At 39.5% G+C, this 19,313-nt stretch overlaps 1 protein-coding gene across 4 annotated transcripts in view; it reads right to left on the bottom strand.

Annotated features, from left to right (window-relative positions):
• pdcd6ip (programmed cell death 6 interacting protein) overlaps positions 1–19,313 on the bottom strand; it is a 72,520-nt gene that overhangs the window by 41,364 nt on the left and 11,843 nt on the right. For all 4 annotated transcript variants that reach the window (XM_052023125.1, XM_052023127.1, XM_052023128.1 and 1 more), the window contains exons 2-5: positions 18,628–18,682; positions 13,116–13,185; positions 7,579–7,706; positions 4,511–4,664 (exon numbers count right to left, since the gene is read on the bottom strand). In XM_052023125.1, coding sequence (XP_051879085.1) covers positions 4,511–4,664; positions 7,579–7,706; positions 13,116–13,185; positions 18,628–18,682 — 407 coding nt within the window. The remainder of the gene's footprint in view (positions 1–4,510; positions 4,665–7,578; positions 7,707–13,115; positions 13,186–18,627; positions 18,683–19,313) is intronic.

Raw genomic sequence — 19,313 nt, 5'->3', positions numbered from 1 at the left:
CAAAATGCCTTGGCTCCCATGGACTGCAACCTTTTGATTCAGTCCCCCATTTAGGACCTTATCAAAGGCCTTATTGAAATCCATGTAACCACATCTACTGAACTTCCCTCAATACATTTTGGTATTCTTCAGAAAGTTCAAATCAGATTGGTCAGATAAGACCTGCCCTTGACAACGCCACATTTGCCGTCTCTGATTAGTCCCTGCCTTCCCAAGTGATCATTTATCCTCTTGCTCAGAATTTTTTCCAGTAACTTTCCTACTATTCGTGTTAGGCTCACAGGTCTGCAGTTACCAGGATTTTCCCTGCCTGGCACGAGAACCTCAACTTCCACGAAAAATTGTCACATTTGTAACCCTAATTTCTAATAAAGCAGTCTTGAATCCATTCAGCACATAGTGACATAAGACGTTAAGAATCAGATGTAGCAGCAATTTAGTCTCTCCAGTTTGTTCCACCATTCACTCAGCTCCACTTTACGGTATTAATACAATATTCCATGATTCCCCCAATATCTAAATCTTTCTTGATTCTGCCTTGAATGTACTCACCAACTGAAACTCCACCACCTTCTTTCTTCTCTCCTGTCCTAAATGACCAACACCTTATCTTAAAACTGTGACCCCAGGTTTCAGGCATCCCAGCAGTGAAAACCTGGCATTCACCCTATCAAGCCCCGCAGAACTCTTCTGCGTATAATGAAGGTCATCTCTCATTCATTTAAATTCAAGAACATGAGCCAAGCTCAATCTCTCCTCATGTGACAACCTGTTGTTCCAGGAATTAATCCAGAAATCTTTGTTGCACTCACTCTATCACAGGTAGACTTTTTTTTAAATATAATATAAAAAACTAGACTGGAGACTAGACTGGTACACATATTCCAGATTTGGACACACCAGAGCCTATATAGCTGCAAAAAGGCATCTCTACTTTTGCATTCAATGAAATCCAACAATCCATTTACCTTGCTGTTTGTTGAATCTGCATTACAATATTTGTTTGTTGAATCCATATTAAAAGCATTACAGAGTTTTCCATTTGCGTGCTAAATTTGACAGCCTTGGCATTATTGTATCATTGCAGCCACATTGCACGTAATACTGGCATATCACACATCATATTAATGTAAAAGCAATACTACAGATGCTAGAAATAATCAGGTTAGTCAAGGCCTCAGAAGAAAGAAATCATAGTAACATTTCAGACTGACTTTTCATCAGATGTAGCAGATTTTAAGCAAGCATAGACACACAGAAAGCAGGGAGGTGAACAAAGTACGAAAGGGAAGACCTGTGATAATTTAAGGAAGAAGGGATTAATTGAATCAAGGGACGATCATTCAAAAGGAAAGAAAGCCAAAAAAATGTCAAAAATACAGCAAGTTAAGAGAATGCACCAACAAAAATGGTCCAAGGTAAATAAAGAGTCATGACAAATAGGATGATAGCACAAAAGTTTAAAGTTTAACAAGTTACAAAGACAAATCTATCTGAATATGCAAGGCATTCATATTAAGATGGAGGAATTAACAGTGAAAATAAATGTAAATGTAGACAACATAGTTGTCATTATGAGGACATGACAGCATGGTGGGGTCGAGGCTAGAATTTAAATAATGAATATCTGTGATATTCAAGAATGACAGGCAATGAGGAAAAGAGAGTGGGATGGGTTTGTTAGTAAAGGATGACATAGGATACTGGCTCAAAACAAACAATATATAGAATCAGTGTGGGTAAAGTTAAGAACAACCAAAGGGCAGAAAAGATTGAGGGGGTTGATTATTAGCTTGCAAACAATAGTGGTAAAAGAGAGGATGGCATCAAATAGGAAATTACAGATTCACATGAAAAGGGTACTATGGTGATAATGGGCAACTTAAACCTTCACACAGACTGGCCAAAACAAGTAATACTGTGGAGAATGAATTCCTTGAGTATGTATTAAAAAAAATGTTTAAAAAAAGACCAGTACATGGACAAGCTATCCAGGTAAGAGGCTATCCTAGATTGGGTCTTACATCTTCTTACTGCACCAGTTAGTAACCCTATAGCGCAGGATTCCTAGGGACCATTACACCATAAAATTCTTTAAGATAGGAAGTTAAATAATTCAATCTGAAACTGGAGTCCTAAATTTAAAAGAAAGGAGACTAGTTTGCTAAAGGTAGACCGAGGAGCTTCATTAAAAGGCACGAGAGTGGATAGGCAAAGGTTAACATTTAAGAAACTATTGTAGGAACTACAACAGTTACACATTCATTTTGAGCTTAGACAAAAATGGAAAACATGCCTTAAAACCCTCTTCTCCCCTCTCCCATCAGGCAGAAGGCACAAAAGCCTAAAAGCACATACCACCAGGCTCAAGAACAGCTTCTATCCCAGTGGGGTACTGCAGGGATCAGCGCATAGGTATCAGCTATTCACAATATATCACAATGATTTGCATGAGGGAACTGAACGTAATGAAACAAATACAATGCTTTTGTTCTTCCTGAACTGTGGTTTCACCCCCCCCCACCACTACAGTGGACAGAGTTCTTGACTGCACTTCCTCTTCTTCCCCACACCTCTGCTCTCAGCCCATCTCTTCCTGGACCGAGAAGAGCACAGTTCCCCTGGAACCCCACCAGCCTATGCATGCAACAGATCATCCAACACGATTTATACCAACTCCAATAAGTCTGCACCACCAGACACAGATTCCCTTCTTTTTCAGCATTTTGAGAAGCTCCCTTTTTGACTCCTTAGTCAGTTCTTCCAACCCGACTACCATTCCCCATCCCCACAACACTTTCTCATGCAATCACAGGAGATGCAACACCTGTCCTTTTACCTCTTCCATTCCCATCATTCTGGTACCTAGTCTTTTCAGGTAAGCAGCAACTCACTTGCAGTTCTATCAATCTAGTTTACTGCACTTGGTGATCACAGTGTGGCCTCCTCTACATTGGAGAAGCCACATACAGATTGTACAATTGCTTTGCAGAGTTTTTGGTTACTTGCCACTTCAATTCACCATCCCATGCTGATCTGTCTGGGGCCTCTTGAACTGTTATAACAAGGTGCAATACAAGTTTGATAAACGATACCTCATCTTCCATCTAGACACACTGCAGCCTTTAGGACTCCATATTAAATTTTCAAACTTTAGGAAATGCACTCTTTCTTTCTGTATCAAAACTGGCCATTCCTTCTGATCATTTTGGCTCAGTTTTTCTCTTTTCTTCCCCCCACTTCTTTGTACAGTCTGGTTTGCTGGACAGCCTTACTACTATCGACATGTTATATAGACAAAGAAGCATAAATCGATCTTAAATGCTACTTATCTACCACACTGTCATTTGGCCTCTCCCTCTCAGGAATACTACCTTTGTTCTAGCCATCCCTTCCCATCTTCTCTACTTCCAAAAACTAACTTGCTTTCTCTTTCCAATTCTGAAGGTCATAAACAGTAAACATTAACTGTTTATTTTTCCACAAATACTGTCTGACCTGATCATTTCCAGCATCTTTTGTTTTTTATATTTCTAAGTTGCCAAACACACTAAACTAGGTGGGTTATGAGGAAGATGCAAAAGAAGCTTCAAGGTGATTTTGATAAGCTGAGTGAATGAGCAAACACATGGTAAATCAGCACATACAAAAATGTGAAGATATCCACAGGTAGATAAACAAAGACGGTGTTATTTAACTGGTGATGGATGTACAAAGGACTAGATATTTTTTATTTTACAGTCACTAAAAGCAAACAGGCAGGCAACCTAAGTAGTTAAGAAGGCAAATGCTATGTTGGCCTTCACTGCAAGAGGTTTGAGTAAAGCAGCAAAATGGTTTGATACTAATATACAAGATCTCGATGAGACCACACTCAAGGTATTGCAGTTTTGATCTCCTTACCTAGGAGAGGAAATATTTGTAATACAGGAAGTGCAAAGTTTTACCAGACCGATTTCTGGGATGGCAGGTTTGTTGCACAAGGAGAGACAATGGAATACAGGCCTAGTCAACCAGACTTGAGAACAGATCTCATTGAACGGACAACAGCGAGATCAGCAAGCCCCGGCCGGAACAGTTTTGTACATATCCCAGAACTATTCCAACATAAGATTATGGCAACTTGGGGGGATGTGTGGAGTGCTGAAGCGGAGAGGGTACAGAGAAAAAGAAACTGGACAATGATTTGACTCCCCAAAAGAAGTTAAGAAAAGAATTTTATCATAATAAAAATCCATTCATTCAATGATATTCAGTGTTTTTAAGTGAAAATACATTCAAATGAAGTGCAGGTCAAATAAGAACTGAGATTTCCAAATGACAGTTGGTTACTAAAGGTAAACAAAAAGTTCACTTTGATCTTCCATTTATTGCCCCAGTAATCAGAATATATTGCATGAAATTATTTTAAAATACTAGCCCACTGGAAGGTATATTTAACCAAAGCAGGAATCCCTTATAACAATATAGAACAAGTGCAAAAAATGAATAGTTAATTAGTCATATTTACCAGCTGCCGCTTTAAGGAAAAACACTTCTTGTGCTTGAGCCAACATAATTAGACTGAGAGTTCCAACTGTATCTGGAGAAATGTCCATAGTGGGCTCACGATTCAGTGCTGACAATACAGTGTCCTTGATATGCTGGAAAACTCCACTGGCAAGCTATAGCAGTGCAAAAAAAAAAATTGCTTCATCTATTATCTCATCAAAAGGTCAAGATTGAAAAAAGGATCTTCACTTGCATGAAGCTACTAGTTTCTCATCTATTATTGATGACTATAAGAGATTAGAGCTAGAACATTCAGCAGAATAATCAGAAAACAACTTTTTCTACATCAAGAACAGAAACATCTGAAACTATCACCCAAAAGTTTGTGGCTACTGAGATAACTGGAAGTTTCAAAAATCAAATTGAAAAATTTTTATTAAGGTATCAAGGATATAGACAACAGTGGGTAAACAGACTTAAGATCAATCATGACTTAATTAAACAAATGAGCAGATTCGAGGGGTTGAATTTCAACCTCAGCAAAGTTGGTAATTTGTTATTCCTCCAAAATCTTAACCAACCTAGGCTGTGCAGTCAGGTTAGTCAGGAATCAGTGTAACATTCAGAGTATACACATGGTTAACAGCAATCCAATAGACTGCATATCTATTTATCTGCCAGCAAGAATACAGCTTCAGTGTATTGCACACATTTTAATCATCAGTTGTGCTTGCAACTACTAATCTGCATGAAAGATGAGGAATACATGAAAAGAAGCCATTCACTCAAGACTATTCTGCGATTTAAAGGTATCTCAGTTACAAGTCATCAACAATAGATTATATAAATTACAACTAGAATCATGGGGAAAAAGGCAGCCTATGCTGGGATAGCAGTAGTGAGACCCAATAGATGTGCATCCCCCATCCCAACACAGATAAATCACAGACAACAATTAGACACATTTGGGCAAATACCTGTAAAAGATATAAACAGACAAAGAATGTATACTGTTGTAGAATATCATTGAGATAATAATGCATTGATCTAGTGTTCTCGTGAATAAGATAAAATGATGAAGAGGTAGCTGCCATAGCTTAACACAATATGCTACTGATCTGGCATGTCCTACAAATCTAGTAAACACTAACTGGGATCTGATAGTATTTTATTATTCCTGCAAAGCCCCAACTGATTGTGTAATCACAATAGTTAGAAATGACACCAACATTGATTATGTCAACTCTAGCAATGGAAGTCTGCTAATTTAAAAAAAAGATGGATGTGAGCAAATTAAAGGGCAAAATCACCAAGCCATTTAGCTCAGACAAGAGTAGCTCAGGGGGCAAAACTAAGAGTGGACAAAATAGAGATATAGCTAATGATTGTGTAATCACAATAGTTAGAAATGACACCAACATTGATTATGTCAACTCTAGCAATGAAAGTCTGCTAATTTAAAAAGATGGATGTGAGCAAATTAAAGGGCAAAATCACCAAGCCATTTAGCTCAGATAAGAGTAGCTCAGGGGGCAAAACTAAGAGTGGACAAAATAGAGATATAGCTAATGATTTTAGTAATTGCAGACAATTAGTTCAGTGGTGTAGCCAGGTCCAACTTTGGATGGATAAACCAGTTAGTTGGTTTAAGTTTAAATTAACTTCAAAAAGGTAGGAAAGGTTATCAAAGAGGAGAAGCAAAGTGCAAGAATCTGGAAGGGATCAATGTCCTAGTATAAAACGTTTATAAATAAGAGTGATCAGAGACAGAAGAAATAAAGGACTGTTTGGAGTGCATGCATCTAATTGGACACTGCATGGAAAATAATGCTGGTGGGCTGAGAGTCCAATATCTCATTTGGAGTTACAAAATCGAAGCAATTTAGGGACACTTAGCTCAATCAAGGAGAAGGGGGACTTAACATCTCTGGCAACAATGGAAGATAGGGATGGAACAAAAAAATTGGACATAGGCCATGCAGTCATTTAATTGCAGCCCTGGAAAGAGAAGACACTCTTGATAGACCAAACACGGTATCTACTTGGATTGAATTAAAGGAAGTTGTTAGGTGAACACTGTCAGCTATCAAGTAAAAGGAAGGTGGTAGAAAAGTCTATTTGCAGCCAAATTTCAGAAAGATACCCCAACAGTCAGACAACTAAAATGGGCTGGTTGTATTGGTCTTTCAAGTATCCTAAAGAAGTCTGGTATATAAAGTGGAACCTGCTGAAGTACATAAAAGAAACTTTTAGATCATTATGCTTCCAACCCAACAAGCAGTGCTGAATTGAACTCCAGCACAGCATTTAAAAACTAGTGGAAAATATGGGTGAATATGTTCATAATTCCCATAAATGCAAATATATATATAGTCCTAAAGACACCTGGACTTTTCACAGGAAAGTGGAGTTGCAGATTTTCCCCACTGCCTACACTTGGGAAATCTATACAAACAATGCCCTGCCATTAATTTTAATGGAGGGCTTGTATCTGCAAAGAACTTCAAATCTTTTTTGTAATTATAACATTTTAGTAGTTTCTGATAGTTTCCAATGTCCTGACCATTCAGAATGTTCTAAATACTTGACAGATTTGACAGCTTCTGCCAAATTAGGTTGCTTAGCCAGCTTCCCAAAATTTTCAAATCAAACATTTAACATGGATGAAGATGGCAGAAGCAGATTCAATAATAACTTTCAAAGGGGAATTGGCTGAAATATATGAATAAGAAAAAAACTGCAGAGCTAACTGGAAAAAGCAAGAAAGTGGGACTAATTGGATAGCTCCAATTAAATCAGCACAGCACAATATGCCAAAGACCCTCATATGGAAGTCCAAAAATCTAATGATTTGAAACTGAAATCACTTTAAATCTGAGCAGGTAAAGATGGAAACGATACCAGATGATACAACAAAGATAGGAGACAGTAAGAGATACAAGGCCATTAGGGATGGAGATGAAAAATCACTAAGTAGGCAGAGGAAGGCTTCTTGGGAAGAAACTTGGGACAGGTCATTAAAACAATATAAAGTGACACAAGAATAAAAATAATATTGAAGATTAAAAAATAGTTCAGTCTGCTCACCTGATAATACTTAGCCGCTGATTTCAGCCCTTCATCATTCTCCAGATTCTGTTCTGCTGCAATTTGGCTGGCTAAGGCACCGATATTGAACAAAACACAACTCTTTTCATATCCCAAACTCGCAAGGGCTGTAATCAAATAATCAAATGCAAAAAATTACAAGTCAGTAGCTAAAATCTTCAAAATTATGATCTTTCTTACTTTTTAAAATCACAGACAAAAGTTGATCATGAATCATATGTGGGTGGCTACTATCCAATTCCATTGACTTTAAATATTTTTTAGAGACACAGGCCAACGATTCAGCAATTACATTCCATTGCCTAGGAAAACCCAAAAGTAATTAACCCTATTAAAGAGGATCCTACCCCCGACACATGACAATTCCTTACCTTAGAGGGTCAATCATGGTTGGCTGTCCTCAAATTCAACAAATTCTTGTACACTGCTTCTTGAACTAATCATATTCTCTAATCGAGCACTTAGCAAACACTTCACAAGTCTTCCTGGACTGATGACACTCCAATGCAAAAAGCTGAAACTGCTAGAATCATTCAGCAGGTCAGAACTAATTTTCAACCCAAAATTTTAACTGTTTCTTTTCCCACAGATGTTGCCTGACCTGTTGAGTGTCTCCAGCATTTTGTTATTGGTATATTATTGTCACTTGTACCAAGGTACAGTGAAAAGCTTGTCTTACAAACCGATCTTACAGGTCAATTCATTACACAGTGCAGTTACATTGAGTTAGTACAGAGTGCATTGATGTAGTACAGGTAAAAAACAATAACAGTACAGAGTAAAGTGTTACAGCTACAGGGAAAGTGCAGTGCAATAAGTTGCAAGGTCACAACAAGGTAGATCATGAGGTCATAGTCCATCTCATTGTATAAGGGAACCGTTCAATAGTCTTATCACAGTGGGGTAGAAGCTGTCCTTAAGTCTGGTGGTACGTGCCCTCAGGCTCCTGTATCTCCTACCCAATGGAAGAGGAGAGAAGAGAAAATGTCCCGGGTAGGTGGGGTCTTTGATTATGCTGGCTGCTACACCAAGACAACGAGAGGTAAAGGCAGAATCCAAGGAGGGGAGGCTGGTGTCTGTGATGCGCTGGGCTGTATCCACAACTCTCTGCAGTTTCTTACGGTCTTGGGCAGAGCAGTTGCCGTACCAAGCCGTGATACATCCAGAAAGGATGCTTTCTATGGTGCATCGGTAAAAGTTGGTGAGAGTCAAAGGAGACAAACCAAATTTCTTTAGCCTCCTGAGGAAGTAGAGGCGCTGGTGAGCTTTCTTGGCCGTGACTTCTACGTGATTTGACCAGGACTTTTTTTCCAGATTTGCAGCACCTTTTCATTTTTACCCCAAAGGTGAATCTTGAATATAAATATCAAATCCAATTTGCTTCTTTTTTCTGTTAAGGAACTCTCCAAGTTCAAATGCATGAAAAAAAATTTTCAGCCATCATGCCTTTACCTTAGAGAGGGATAGGAGCAGACAGTATGGGAAAGTATTTAATTGGAGGAGGGGGGAAATTATGATGCTATTAGGCAGGAACTTGGGACCGTAAATTGGGAGCAGATGTACTCAGGGAAATCACAATGGAAATGTGGAGGTTGTTTAGAGATCACTTGCAGGGGGGTTCTTGATAGGTTTTGTCCCATTGAGGCAGGAAAAGGATGATAGGGTGAAGGAACCATGGTTGATAAGAGATGTGGACTATCTAGTGAAGAGGAAGAAAGAAGCTCACTTAAGGTTCAGGAAGCAAGGATCTGACAAGGCTCTGGAGAATTACAAGGTAGCCAGGAAGGAGCTTAAGAATGGACTTAGGAGAGTAGAAGGGGCATAAGACAGCCTTGGCAAGTAGGATTAAGGAAAACCCCAAGACGTTCGACTCATGTGAAGAACAGGAGGATGACAAGAGTGAAGGTAGGACCGATTAGGGATAGAGGAGGAAACGTGCCTGGAGTCGGAGGAGATAGGGGAGGTCCTTATTGAATACTGTACTTCAGTATCCACCTGTGAGAGAGACCTTGACATTTATGAGGCTAGCATAAAACAGGCTGATAAGCTAGAACTTGTCAATCTTAAGGAGGAGGATGTGCTGGAACTTTTGAAATACATTAGAATAGATAAGTCCCTGGGGCCGGATGGGATATATCCCAGGATACTACTGGAAGTGAGGGAAGAGATTTCTGAGCCCTTGGCGATGATCTTTCCGTCCTCACTGGTCACAGGAGTAGTACCAGATGATTGGAGGTTGGCAAATGTTATTCCTTTGTTCAAGAAAGGGAGTAGGGATAACCCTGGTAATTATAGACCAAGTGAGTCTTACTTCAGTGGGCAAATTATTGGCAGAGATTCTTAGGGACAGGATTTATGAGCATTTGTAGGAGCATAATCTGAGCAGAGATAGTCAGCATGGCTTTGTGAGAGGCAGGTCGTGCCTCACGAGCCTAATTGAATTCTTTGAGGATGTGACAAAACACACTGATGAGGGTAGAGCAGTGGATGTGGTGTATATGCCTTTAGTAAGGCGTTTGATAAGGTTCCCCATGATAGGCTCATTCGGAAAGTCAGGAGGCATGGGATCCAGGGAAACTTGGCTGTGTGGATTCACAATTGGCTTGCCCATTGAAGGCAGAGGGCAGTTGTAGATGGAGCGTATTCTGCATGGAGGTCGGTGACCAGTGGTGTTCTGCAGGGATCTGTTCTGGGACCCCTGCTCAGTGATTTTTATACACTACTTGGATGAGGATGTGGAAGGGCAGGTTAGTAAGTTTGCAGATGACATGAAAGTTGGTGATGTTGTGAATATTGTGAAAAGGTTGTCGAGGGTTACAGCAGGACATTGATAGGATGCAAAGCTAGGCTGAGAAGTGGCAGATGGAGTTCAACCCAGAAAAGTGTGAAGTGATTCACTTTGGAAGGTCGAATCTGAAGGCCGAATACAGGGTTAATGGCAGGATTCTTACCAGTGTGGAGGAACAGATGGATCTTGGGGTTCTAGTCCATAGATCCCTCAAGGTTGCCGTGCAAGTTCACAGGGTTGTTAAGAAGGCGTATGGGCTCTCATTAATCAGGGGATTGTGGCAAAAGCTGCAAGGTAATGTTGCAGCTCTACAAAAACCTGTTTAGACCACACTTGGAGTATTGTGTTCAGTTCTGGTCACCTCACTATAGGAAGGATGTGGAAGCTTTAGAAAGGGTGCAGAGGAGATTTACCAGGATGCTACCTGGATTGGAGAGCATGTCTTATGAGGATAGGTTGAGCAAGCTAGGGTTTCCTCTTTGGAGTGAAGGAAGATAGGAGGTGACCTGATAGAGGTTTACAAGATAAGAGGCATAGATTGAGTTGACAGGCAAGAGACTTTTTCCCAGCGTGGAAATGGCTAACATGAGGGGTCATAATTTTAAGGTGATTGGAGGAAGGTACTGGGGGGGGGGGGGTGGAATAATCAGAGATAAGCTTTTGTTCCCCCCCCCCCCCCACAGAGTGGTGGGTGCATGGAACGCGCTGCCAGGGGTGCTAGTTAGAGGCAGATACATTAGGGACATTTAGGAGACTCTTAGATAGGCACATGGATGATAGAAAAATGGAGGGATATGTGAGAGGGAAGGGTTAGAGTGATGTAGCATTAGTGGGCTGAAGGGCCTGTACTATGCTGTAATGTCCCATGTGACAAAAATTAAAATGAGTCATTTTGCATTTTACTTCAATAATGTATTGAGGAATTAATCTTGTGCCTATTACTGTTCAACTGTAAGGATAGTGCACTGACATATTTGCAATAATATTAAGAATTTTGAATATTTAAGTTTAAAAATTTGATTATTGGTGCTGATTTATGACCCACTCTTGTAGCCTGGGTACAGGCCATTGGCATACTGTTTGACTTTGTATTTCCATAAATTTACTTGGCCTCAACTTCACTGACATCATTGGTTCTCCTGTCCATGTAGTGCACCAAATTTAAAAATGTATTATTGATCCTCTGGATACACTATCAACTTCACATTTTGCAACTTCAGCTTGTCTGGCATCCATCCATCATAGCAGTTACACTGAAATTATCATAAAACCCACCTAGGACCACAATATTAACTTTTTTCATCTTGCTTAATACCTGTTCCTCTCCACCATCTAAACCCCACTACTATGAAAAATCATGCAATGATTTGATACACAAAAGGCACTGTGCAAATCACTGCAACATTGCAAATTAATTCAAAACAAAAGCTGAATTAATAGAAGTTGAAAGTGTAAAGTAGAAGAGAAAGTGACAGCAGTAAAACAAACTACCTCAATTACTTTCAAGCAACAATAATTTAACTCTACAGGTGTAATCCATTACAAGATATAGCTTTCAGTGCCACTGAGGTACTTTAGAGGTAGTCAAGATCTAACAATAAAACATTTCAATTACATAAACTAACTTTTGCTTCAGAAGTATAGCAACTTGCTTTTGTTCCATGTATTTAGCCAATTTATTGCTACAGAAACTTCTAGATATCTACTTACCTGCACATGTATGATGGTCAAAAGTTCCTATCTGAATTATACTTTGATACAGGGGTTGCTGTTAGCCTTACAATTACTTCAACAGCAAAATCCGATCCAATTTGCATACGAGTGACAACAATAAAGTACTGAATATTATAGCTTCAAATTGTATTTATTTTAATCAACAAAGCTGATTCATGATGGGACTTAAATAATAATACGATAAAAAAAAAGAAGTGGATTTCATGGAAGTTAAGATGAACTGGGGAGGGTGTTACCTGGAGCATAGGAGGCCGAGGAGTGACCTTATAGAAGTTTAAGAATCATGAGGAGCATAGGTAAGGTGAATGATCACAGTCATTTTCCCAGGATAGAAGTCTAAACCTAGAGGGCATAGTATCAAAGTGAGAGGGGAAAAATGTTAAGGGGAAGTGAGGGGCAGGTTTTCTCCACAGAGGGTGGTGGGTATGTGGAATGAGCTACCAATAGAATTGGTAGAGGCAGGTATATTACAACATTTAGAAGGCATTTAGATATGTCCATGGATAGGAAAGGTTTAGGAGGGATATGGGCCAAATACAGGCAAATGGGACAAGTTCAGGTAGGCAACCTGGTCGACATGGACAAGTTGGGCCGAATGGCCTGTTTCTGTGCTTTATGACTCTAAGAAGTTTCAGCATTCCAAGTTAAAGACACAAGACACTGCAGATGCTGGAATCTGGAGCAACAAACAACCTGCTGGAGGGACTCAGCGGCTCAAAGTTAACTTGGTTTGAAAATATGATTATACCACTTAGTTTAAAAAAAGTAAACTTGCAATATCCATTTCATGTCAAGCCTCTAGAATATTGAAAATAAACAGGAAAGACATTAGGTGGTGAGCAGGAATCAGGAAAGTAAGGAAAAATGAAGGACTGGCAGAGGTGGGAGGGGCAATGATAGATTTAACAAGTAACTGGAGGTTTAAACAAAAAGGATAAGAAAGATGCATCTTCCTCCCCCCAGATGCCACCACAATAAGAAAATTAGGACCTACCAAGTTTAACAGATCCTCCAAACAGAGATCCTTTATCAAAAGCATCTTTCCAGGTGAAAGTTAAACAAAGCTTTAAGAACAAAAGTAATAAATTGTTAGGTTTCTTGCACAATACTAATAAAAATGTAAAAACATTAATTGCATGCACTAAGTAGATATTTTTCAAACAAAACAAATGCTGGAAATATGCAGCAAGTGAGGCAGCATCTGGGGTGAGAGAAACTTCTTTTCATTGGAAGTGTGTACAGTCGTTTAACTGAAACATTCCACAGATGTTGCAAACTTTGAGAATTTCCTGCAATTTTGTGTCATAATGTCCAATATGTTTTTATTCTTTTTACGTACATCTGTATTACCAGGGAATTTGTCTCACTGATTGATGCAATCTACATTGGATACTCTCTATAGTATTTAAAGTAAGTGGAATTAACTGGAAAAACTGTCAACCAAACCAGTTGCATCAATATTAACCTTTTCCCTCGCGTTTAAATCCTCAGATGGAGATCAAGTCATTCTGTGAAATATCATCATTGGATGAAATCTGAATTTTCCAATGACAATGAATCTTCCAACAAATTCAATTTCACATATTATGCAAATTGTGTTATCCGGAATATGCATAATGTCTGGGCAGTTTTCAGTCCAATAGTAAACAGATGAAAAGTATTCACGACATGCCCAAATCCCACTGCCAAATCATAACCTATACCAAACGATCCACCTAGTCTACTACTGAGCAGAACCGTGATTTAAAAATTCTTATCCTTTTTAAATCCCTTTATTGCCCGAATCCTCCCTTTCTAACGATTCTACTGAAGAATCACGTAAATTTCCCACTCTCTTCGCCCTATCAGCTATGTACAATCTCTGGAGTCTGCTTCCAAGCTCCACCTTACTCAGCTTCTTGAAGAATCTTATTAATAACTGCATTAAAACATTCTAGATAAATCTAAGTCACTATGCAGCCTTCAAAAGTCAACTGCAACTTATTGAAGCCTATTGATGTCCATAATAAGATATTACCCATAACTATGGGTTCTATGGATACCCAAAGACAGTTCTTTATAAGTTTTAAAGATCTCAAACTAGATGATGTGGCCTATCTGGCACGTGCTTACAGAAAAAATTCTGTGTAAATCTTTTCTCCCCTACTCTAAATTGAACTATTTTTAGTATGGAATCATTCTAAAGTGCTTCAGAAATAGGTTTAGCTTTTCCATTCCATGAAGGAGAATCTCTCAAGTGTTGGATTTTGAGACCCCAGCAGATATCCTAATGGGACACGTCACATTCCTCAACACTAGCAAAGAGCAAGAGGAGGAATGCAGTGACACAAGCACCTAGGCACGGTAGTTGCATCAATCACTGCAGCACATCTTCAACCATAAGCATCAATGTAATAATAATCAAATTATCAGATTCAGTCAGTGACTGAAGAGTCACCAATGTTTATCTAGGAAATCAGGGACAACATGCAGTTCTTCTTTGAATTAGTGTCACATTTCAGGATTTGATATCTCATCCAGAGATTGCACCTCCAAGAGTGCAATGCCATCACAGTACTGCACTGGAATATCAGTCTGCGTGTTTATGCCAATTTCTATGAAGTGGGACCTGAATCCACAGCCTTCTGAAAGTACAACAAAGCTAAGCTGCAGCTGACACACATGCAACATGAGACCACCGTTGAGGACCAATTTGGATTCTCAACAAACCATAGAGACATTAGTGGGGCAGAATCAGGATATCAGGGCTGGAGAGGCCATTTCTCAATGAGCACTCTTTCTGGTTCAAAAGTGAGGTCAAACTAAGAATCTTAATGACCTGATGTGTACATTTTATTTTGATTAAAGTAGTAGAACAAATAACACTACTAATTACAGGCAGAAACATCTAGGGAAAGACAAAACATGATCAGCTATTTGGTTTGGTGCCTCTTGGTTGATGGAGCTACTAAAGAACATTAACAATGCAGTCTCATTATATGTGCATCAGCATTTCCCCCCCTTTGGGAAAGCAAGTTAACTACGGTACTGATGGGAAAAGAATGGTTATGTTTGTATAGGCATTGCAGATGATTGCAACAGCTGCTTCCAAGGTTGTAAATAAACTGGTCCTGCAGGTATATGCAAATGAGATATTTCAAATTTTTTTTAAAAATGACACCCTATCATATTCAAAACAAAACCTCAACACAATGGAGTCATTTTAGTTAGAGGAGCATGAGACATACACCATGGAACATACTATATAATCCCTCAAGGTGACAGGCACAGCCAGGACACAAGTTTGCAAGCAACACTTTCAATTTGGAGGAAAACTATTCAATGTGACAACAGATTCAGCCAGGTGGAAGAAGATGACAGTGAATGGGTACTGGTTTGGCCTCATTAGCTGGAGATAGGAGAATCTCATGTTAACCTGGTTGGGGTTACAGCCACAGAAGGAATGGACATCCATAGTTAAAAAAGATAGAACCAAGAAACAGAAGTTGTTCTGGTAGTGAAACATAGCAGAAAAACCATGAATATAGTTGAAAAGATCAGAGACAAGGGAGAAAAAAAAATAAATACAAGTTGGTAACTTATACTACCAGTATGAATTTGAGGAATGACTTTGCTAAAAAGCTGTAGGCCTTTACGTGCAAGGAAAGTCTGCATAGCTTGGGTTTATTCTCAGTAGAATGTAGGAAGCAGAGGGGTGACCTTGTAGAGGTTTATAACCTCATGAGGTGCGTAGATAGGGTAGATAGCATTCTTTTCCCCAGGGTAGGGGAGTCTAGAACTGGAAGGCACAGGTTTAAGGTGAGGGGGCAGAAACTTATAAGTGGTCCAAGGGGTACATCTGTCCACACAGAGGATGGTGGTTATTTGGAACAAGCTGCCAGACTATGGTGCAGATATATGATGCACATATAATGAGACTGCATTGTTAATGTCCTTTAGTAGCTCCATGAACCAAGAGGCACCAAACCAAACAGCTGATTATGTTTTGTCTTTCCCTAGATGTTTCTGCCTGTAATTAATAGTGTTATTTGTTCTACTACTTTAATCAAAATAAAATGTACACATCAGGTCATTAAGATTCTTAGTTTAGCAGCTTTAATACTGTTTCTGAGCTGCACAATTCTATGATTCCAGAGTAAGAAGAGTACAAAACTTGTTACCACACAGAGTGGTCAGGTTAGACTAGCACAGATGTCCATAAAGGAAAGCTGGTAAATGCAAGGGAGGAAGAAGCAGAAGTGCAAATTCAGAACACTAAATAGCTTGTCGTCTTTGAAAAAATATTTAAGCCCTCAGGTTCGTGTCAGATCACTATAAATAAGTGTACGAATTTCCAGGATCCACTGTAATGTTCTCTTCCCACATCGAAAAGGGGCAAAGACTTTCTTTATTATATTAATAAACTGCATTCTGTTACCAATTACACTGTTAAGCATATTCATCTTAGTGAAAATCAGAAACAAATCCTTCAGTGCCACAGTAAGATGCTGTCTGCCATCGCCTTTGTAGAGTTTGTCAGGACTGCCCTCCACCAGCCTCTGCCTTAGGCACAGTGGTGCAGCCATTAGAGCTATTGCCTCAAAGCTCCTGATGTACGGTGGAGAGCATTCTGACTGGTTGCATCACCGCCTGGTATGAAGACTCCAATGCGTAGGATCAAAAGAGCTGCAGTGTTGTACACTCAGCCAGCCCCATCACGGGCACAACCCTCCCCGCCAATGAGGACATCAAGAGGCGGTGCTTCAAGAAGGCAGCATCCATCATTAAGGACCCTCACCATCAAGAACATGGCCTCTTCTCGTTACCACCTTCGGCAAGGAGGTATAGGAGCCTAAAGACCCACACTCAACATTTTAGGAACAGCTTCTTCCCCTCCGCCATTAGATTTCTGAATGGTCCATGAACACTACCTCATTATTCCTCTTTTGCACTATTTATTTTGTAACTTATAGTAATTTTTAAGTCTTACACTGCACTGCTGCTGCAAAACAACACATTTCATGACATATGTCAGTGATAGTAAACCTGATTCTGAACCCGGGTTTGAACCTGACCTCTGGGGCCATCTGTGGGCAGTTTGCGCATTCTCCACGAGCACATGAGTTTCCTTTGGGTGCTCCAGTTCCCTCCCACATCTCAAATACATGCAGGTCAGTAGGAGAAATGGCCACTGTAAATTGCCCCTAGCATGTAGGCATGGTAGAATTTGGGAGAAGGGGAGCCTTGGAACCCCTGAGAATGTGGAGAGAATAAAATGGGTTATGGTAGGTTAGTGTAAAAATGGACTCTTGATGGTTGTGCAAACTCAACAGGCTGAAGGGTCTGCTTCCGCACTCTCTTTCTCCAACTCAAGTGTATTTGGCCGAGCACAGCCAAAAATTCTTCACTTGCTGCCAGTGATACTCTAGAAAATGGATGCAGCAATCTGCTGTGCTAGCTCTATGGTGGGGCCACAATAAGTCAGAAATTTCAAAATATAAACATTATCCTGTGATTGGCACCTACAGGCAGACACTAGACGACTGCAGCATAAATGGGAGAACGATCCTGATATTTACCATTTGGCTCGTTCAAGAGATTATTTTTCTCTTGTGTCTCTAAGTGTCATTATTTAAAGTAATGGTTATCTTGACAACCCTGGTCTGTATTCTCTTCTCTTTCCCTCTGTTCTTTCCACCCCTTCCACCCAACTTTAAACACACCAAGAAGCTGCAGAGAGTAGTGGACTCTGCCCAATACATCACAGGCACATCCCTGTCCTCCATTGGTAGTGTCTACAGGAGACAACATCCATCAAAGATCCCCGCCATCCGGGCCATGCCATCTTCTCGCAGCTACCACTGGGCAGGAAGTACAGAAACCTTAAGTCCCACACCACCAGGTTCAGGAACAGCTACTTCCCTTCAACCATTTGGTTCTTGAACCAACCTGCACAACCCTAATCACTACAGTTTAGCAACTACTTTGAACACTTTGCACTAAAATGGACTTTGTTTTTATTTGGTTCTAATTGCATTCTCTCTTGCAAGAACTGTTTAATTTATGTTTTTCTTATGAATGCTGCTTATCTGGTGTTATGTGCCTGTGATGCAGCTGCAAGTAAGATTTTCATTCCACCTGTGCACACATGGACTTGTGCATATGACAATAAACTCGACCTTGACTCCAAATTTCTGGATTTCTTCTTTTAACTATGTGTGTGCGTACACCAGAAGTTGCAGTCAATTTCATGTCGTAATGAAGATAAATGGTGATGACTTCACACTGCCCCCACCCTCCCCTTAAAAGAACTAAATCTGAACCAAACTGTTTCAATACAGCTAGGCAAGGGATAATTGTTGACCTGGCCATCAAGAACTGCTATTCTTCAATAAACAAGATTTTTAACATCTGAATGGTTCATTATAATCTGTCAATATATAATGAATTAGTTTGGTACAGGGATAAATAGAACTTGATCAATGTAACACATTTACTTATTATAGTACAAATAGAGACTTGAATACCTGATTTTCTGCAAATGGGAACTTGGGCTCAATCGCACACAGTTGATCATAATACCTGGAAAAAAAAGCAAATCAGTTAGAAAATAGCATTTTACATCATCAATTACCTGCTTGCTTTAGTAGTTTGAAACTTAATCTTGGCATCCTGAGTCAATTACCTTGCTTTCCTTCAAATAGTGAAATAAGATCTTTGGAGTAGATCTCTACTGCATGGTTCATCCAAAGTCAGTCCGAGACAATACTGCATTCAAGTGACAGCACAATTATGGACTCAAGTTCATTTAATCAAAAATTCAAACCAGATAATGGCTTTAAATCTTAATGCTTCTAAAATTACTGAACCATGATTTTGAGCACAAACACTTCAAGTATTTTGCTCAAAATTATTTCAGATCTCAATACATCTGAGGAACTTAAAAATATTTAATCCCAAGCAGAAGTGAATTTTTGAACCATCAGACTTCACATTCATTTTCTTACCAAATAGTTTAACCTTTAGTATGTTAACATATGGGCTAATACTTAAAATAAAAAAGATCTTCAAACGCTCAGCAATACCTGCATCCCTTTTGTGGAAAGTATCTATGACTCATACACTACAGCAATCAAGAAACATGGAAAAACACCACCTGCACCTAAACTTCAGTCATTTTACTCCCATGAAACAAGCCCATTAACACATTAAA

The sequence above is a fragment of the Pristis pectinata genome, chromosome 9 (assembly GCF_009764475.1).
Source record: "Pristis pectinata isolate sPriPec2 chromosome 9, sPriPec2.1.pri, whole genome shotgun sequence".
Classification (NCBI taxonomy): Eukaryota; Metazoa; Chordata; class Chondrichthyes; order Rhinopristiformes; family Pristidae; genus Pristis; species Pristis pectinata.
This window is presented reverse-complemented; position numbering and strand designations above follow the sequence as displayed.